This window comes from Syngnathoides biaculeatus, chromosome 9 (genome assembly GCF_019802595.1).
Source record: "Syngnathoides biaculeatus isolate LvHL_M chromosome 9, ASM1980259v1, whole genome shotgun sequence".
NCBI lineage: Eukaryota > Metazoa > Chordata > Actinopteri > Syngnathiformes > Syngnathidae > Syngnathoides > Syngnathoides biaculeatus.
In genome coordinates, this window is record NC_084648.1 from 6013967 (window position 1) to 6020000 (window position 6034).

Below are 6034 nucleotides of genomic sequence, written 5' to 3' on the forward strand. Positions count from 1 at the left end.
AATCAGGCTTCAAAAAGGTTGATTTAACTTCGGATATGGGCGAGTCGCCAGGGATGTGCAGTCAGGGGAGGCACAGCCATTATATTAAATATAGTGTTTTATTTTTTTTTTTCCATCATATTGTTGAACAGGTTGGACTTCATTCAAGCATGATTAAAAGCCTTGAAAACAATTACATTTTAATTAAATGGAAGAACCCTTCCTCCAGCCTTGGTGAGAGAGCTAAAGGAGAATCCAAAGCTCGCTGTGGCTGAGCTCCAGAGATGCAGTCGTGAGATGGGAGAAAGTTCGAGAAAGTCACCCATCACTCCGGACCTCCACCAGTCAGGGCTTTATGACAAGAATGGGCTGACGGAATCTTCTCCTCGGTCAAAGACAGATCAAAGCCCGGATTGAGTTTGTTTCGAAAAAACACCCGAAGGACTTCAAGATGGTGAAAAACAAGATCTTCTGGTCTGATGAGACCAAGATCCAACTTTTCGGCCTTAATTCTAGGCAGAACGTGGAGAGGAAAGCAGGCAGTGCTCATCACGTGTCCAATTCAGTCCCGACAGTGAACCATCCTGGTGGCAGCATCGTGGGGGTGGAGATGTTTTTCGGGTGCAGGGACAGAGAGACTGGTTGTAATTGAAGAAAAGATGAATGCAGCCAAGCACAGGGATATCCTGGGCAAAAACCTCCAGGGTGCTCAGAACCTCACTCTGGACTGAAGGACAATCTTTAAAAAAAGGAACAGACAATGACCCCCATTACTTAGCTAAAACAGAGGAGTGGCTTCAGAAGGACTCTGTGACAGAACTCTGACTTAAACCCAATGGTGCATCTCTGGAAAGAGAACCAACATTCATCATCCAATCTGACAGAACTGGAGAGGATCCTCAAATCCAGGTATGAAAACCCCGTAGCACTCATGGCTGTATTAGCTGGCGATAGTGAGAGAATATTATCCAACACAACATCAATAATTCTACTCATTATGAATATTAGTGTCTGAAAAACGATGATCACTGTCGCTGTCAACAACTGTCAAATACAATCAATTTTTCTTCACAATTAAAAAAAAAAAAAACTTGTAAACTTGTAAATACTTGATCTAAATATATCATACTTCAAAATTTAGATTTAGTCAAGACTCACACGTCCCAACCGGCCCACAGGCTCGGAGGACTTGCAGAGTAAAAGAGTAAATACATGATCAGTTTCAAATGATTTGCCTTTTCAGAGGTAATGTTTGTTGTGGTTGTACTTTGCAAGTGTGTAGAACTGGGTGGGAACAATCTGGGAGAAGGTCCAAATATTTTTGCCTTGCATTTAACAGGGCTAACATATGGAAATGAATTAGTGCCACCAGGATTTGAATTTGAAATGCCACAGAAAACAGGATTTGAACTCGTTCCTTCGTGTTAGCCAAAATGCCGGCTTGTTGCATTGCTGGATATTGTTCAAACACTCGGGAGGATGGATTTACCCTTCGTTAGTTTCCAAGAGCGGTTTGTCGTGAAAAATGGATGGCACGGGTGCAAAGGACGAGAGCTTCGTGGGTTCCATATGACAGGAAGGGGTGTATACAGCTACTAAAAAAAAATAATAGTTTGGGGGGGGGGGGGGGGACCACGTAATCTGTCTGTCATAACGTAACAAAAGATCCGCATACATATGACAGGGGTGCTAAACGTGCCGATGTAGGCGTTGGACGGCTTCCACATCAGGCTCGCTGGCGAAGACTTCCGCGCGTGCCTCACACACGAGCACCGCTTCGGCCGGGCTGGCTCACATATACTGTCTGGGAGTGTTGTTAAAAGTAATCCGCATAGCATCTAAATATGGCTCGAAACATCAGGGTAATATTGTCCCGGTAACTTCACTCGGTTGTGAGAAGTTTTCTTCTTCGAAAACAGCTTCCGTGTCAGAAGGGGCGTGTTCGTCTCCCACAGGAGGAGCCACAGCGTATTTTCAATGGCAAATGCCCGGGGTGACGTCACGGACAGGAGACGCAGCCAATATGCCGACCACTTGGATGTCGAATGACACTTCCGCAACTTTGCGCATGGATGACGCGCTGTCCGCTCATATTTATTTTTTCGTATGGACATTGAAGTGACTAATGTTGTATGCATTTTTCATTTCAATATCTATTTTAGAATGTTTATAGGGATGACACTTGAACTTGAAGTAACCCTGCCTGGTGGCACAGACGGTGAATTTTAGACAGCGAATTGAAGCCGGTTGAATTTCAGACAGGAAATTGTAGATGTGATCACTTTACATTTCAAATTCTAATCTTGTTTTCCGTGTCAATTCAAATTCAAATCCTGGTGGCACTAATTTACATCCATACTCGCAATACTAGGGATGACTTTCCATTACAATACTACAACACTGCAAAATACAATATACTGTTTATCACCCACAGGATACGCCTTTGTGCAGACAACAAGACAAAAATAAAAACTATCCAATGTTGTATTTGGTTTATTTCCTCTCCAGTTTCATAAACCAGACAACAACACAGGCGGAAGTCACAGAGCCAAACCTGATTATGTTCACTGTTCCTTTTGCACTACCTTAAGTCTCTTGGTTTTCTGGGGTCAAATCTTAAAACTAGATGCAAGGTCCCGTGCCAAAACAGTCGTGGCGGAGTGTGCGCGACCCTAAAGCGCAGGGAGAAGGAGCTCAGTGGCTACTACTGTCATGTGCGGATGCAAGGAAAGTTCGCCTGCAGCCCATAAGTTCTTGGGGTGCCTGGTAGGAAGAGTTGAAAGTGGAACTGGATTGGAAGGAGATGGAGTTACAACATGTGTGTGCATGCGTGCATGTGTGTGTATGAAACGAAGGCTTTTAGCATTTCTTTTCCATCTACCGCAGTCAGACCAAGGCACACAAAATACAAGCGGAATTAAAACAATATTGCAAAACAGAGACAAAATGAAAAAGAACAAAATCAAAGCAAAGCCGGAGCCCCCCCCACACACACACACTTGAAGAGGCACACTGTTCGGGAAATGTGGGTCCTCCTTATTTAGCGGTGAATGTTTAGGTACCTGAGTGAGGTTTGGGAATTAAACCTGAACAACTTCACTTATTCAAGTAAACATTAGTTTAAAAAAAAAAAAAAGACGGAAAAACAGTTCAAACAGTTGAGGTGACCAAGTGACTCTAGCATGCACCATTTAAATGAGTATACCTGTAGCCTAATGCGAGTGTTAAGGTTTTTTTTTTTTTACCTTTTTTTAATTTGTATGTTCTTAATAGGAAGAGGTTTGGCCAATTACACTCTTAACTTATTAAGGAAGGAGACATGTCTTCCATGATTATTTTAGGGGGAAAAACATAATGCACATACACTTACAGAAGCAACGTGACAAGATTTCCCCCCAAAAATGAAAATACGTCATAATGCAGAGTCTGGCTGGAACGACCACTTCAACCTTCAGTCCAACGTAGCAAGAATTATGTGTAAAAAAAAAAAAAAGAAAAAAACAAAACATCCAAATTTGAATCGAAATTTGCCTAAAACTTGTGTGCAACGATGCAGTTTGCTGCTACACAATTCATTCTATTGGATGCTATCGATGACCCACAAAGCTAGTCCTTTTTTAACTTTTACAATCATATCTTGGGAGATTTTACAAGGTCAAAAATTCTCATTTTGAGTTACGAAAATATCATGAAAAAGCTGTGAATATTCAAAGACTTGAGTAGATAGAACAGTACTCTACATGCTGTAGATTAGCCTGCAACATGGTATCTAACCGTTTGTTAGGAATAAGCCACGTACATTGGGTTTTTACGAATTAAGTTTGGTTTTATCGGCTCATCTATTCCCCTGTAAACTGAGTGCGATCTTCAAAAGATTACTCAAAATGTACCTAACGTGAGAAGTATTATTTCACTGAACTCGCCCAGAGGACACATGAAGTGAACGTACAGGTGAAAGCGAATGTGTCAAAGGTAGTGGCGGCTCGTGGTTTCACTCGTTTCTTAGTTCAACTACGGCAGACGATGCGAGACTATCCATAGCTACAGTTGCTACGGGGTTTGAAGAAATACGCTAAATGGCGACAATGACACGACTAATATGAAACGATTGTTTTCTGACAATTTTAATTATTGCACCAACGTCCACAGTCACACTTGACCATTCCTATTTGCCTGCTAACAAGGAAAAGTTTCGGCGAACAATATTCACAAATAAGATTGTACGAGCAAAACAATCTTCCAAGGTTCTCGCCAAGTCTACCCCTACACACTTTGCTACATTTTGACTTCGTCACTTGCGCCCCCCCACTCCAACCTAAAAAAAAAAAAAAAAAAAAAAAGACTTAAATAGCACAAATAGAACATTATTTGTGAGAAGAGCAATGTGGGCAATCGAAAAGGACATGATCATAAGTCATACTTTGTTTTATCATTAATTTGTTATGGAGGAATTTTGAGGTGCTCAGTCCATGAATTTTAGAAAAAGATAGCGGCTTCTTGTCAAGTTGCTGCGTTGTACGGAAACCTTCAAAATAAAAATGGCACACTAAGCGGGACAAATAATGAGCTCACAATAGAGGGGTTTTCTGATCTTATGTGCGAGGCTTGGGGGAGCCCGTGGGTGGGCATAAAAGCCAGTGAGACACACACACACACACACACACACACACACGCACACACATACTACATTTGCCTCATGATGCATGGGACAAAAATGACTTCAGCGTCTGGATCCTTCCAACCGGCGCAGCTTTTGAGGGGATTCAGGAGTCCGTGTTTCCCGCTCCTCGTGCACGTGCGTGCCCCTCAGTGCGACCCCCTTCGCCTGGCGGTCAGGTTCAAAGGTAATACAGGTAGTGGCGCTCGTTGCGAGGCGAGGAAGAGCCCCGGATGATCGGCGGGTACCGCTTCTTGAAAATACAACCTCTCTTCATTTCTATTTAAATATACAAACTCCTCAGCACTGCCAAGTCTACAATCGTTAGCTTTATATGAAGAATAAACAAGGATCATCGTCATTATAATAACATGTGTTTGTCAGCAGCCAAGACTGGAACATATGGGGAGGGGGGTTGCCTATGTACAACGTGATGTACAACCTGGGTCAGGGTCTCTTAAGTCAGAGTGGGCAGGGTGTGAGGTGTCGAGAGATGAACGCTGGCGTGTTATCTGAGTCTTTTCTCGGCTGAGTAGATGGACATGTAGTAGTCGTTACTACCCACTGCCAGGTGAGGCTGAAGGGAGACAAAGGTCAAGTCAGCATTATATAGCAACAAAATTTTGGTATAAATATATATATCAATCCAATGAAAAACAGTAAATCCGATGGTAACTGAGCATGCCGCCCCGCAAACATGGACTTCTCAAGCCGTCAATGGCATCGGATGATCACCGGTACTGTATATCGTGGCACGTACAGTATAGACAGTATATTGCTATTGGTGGTTTGCATTTACAACAGAAACTCAAGATGGGAAACACAATAGGAAGTATTACTGAATGTAAACGTTTGTCACGTTACCCAGTGGGGGTGGAAGGCTAAACAGCTGATGGCCCCAATTCTTTGACCCATGAAGCCGTCGTAGTACTTGATGTTGCTGATCACGTCGCCGTTGGCATTATAAACCGCGATGAACTGGTTCATTGATCCGCTGCAGGGTAGACACGCGCACAACAGTCAGTTGCAGTAACGTGTCAAACCTCCCGCTGGCCCTGGAGAACTCATTTTACACTCTGGAAATAATAAGTTAAAAAAACTACCCCAACATTGCCAGATGTTAAGAGGGTGAGACGAAATATGGGGAACTATCAGTATTGTTGTCTGTTACAGTATCCATAGACCAGCATTACATTTTGATATTATTGCTGTCTGATGAAAAGTGTGTGAAAAGTGTCTATAATCTCCCTCTTGGACTGTCAACATGGCATATCAAGATTAAAACCTGCTTTTTTATTTTTTTTTATTTTTTAACTAGCACTTTCATTCTTTGGTCCGAAGAGAAACAGTTATAGGATATTATTACGGGACTATATTTTGATGGGAAAAATTTTAGGA

General features: G+C 42.4%; 1 protein-coding gene across 6 annotated transcripts in view; it reads right to left on the bottom strand.

Moving 5' to 3' along the window:
• Nucleotides 1–2459: 2459 nt before the first annotated feature.
• rptor (regulatory associated protein of MTOR, complex 1) overlaps nt 2460–6034 on the bottom strand; it is a 128564-nt gene continuing 124989 nt past the window's right edge. For all 6 annotated transcript variants that reach the window (XM_061830278.1, XM_061830276.1, XM_061830280.1 and 3 more), the window contains 2 exons: nt 5501–5630; nt 2460–5213 (listed from right to left, as the gene is read on the bottom strand). In XM_061830278.1, coding sequence (XP_061686262.1) covers nt 5145–5213; nt 5501–5630 — 199 coding nt within the window. In that variant the 3' untranslated portion in view covers nt 2460–5144. The remainder of the gene's footprint in view (nt 5214–5500; nt 5631–6034) is intronic.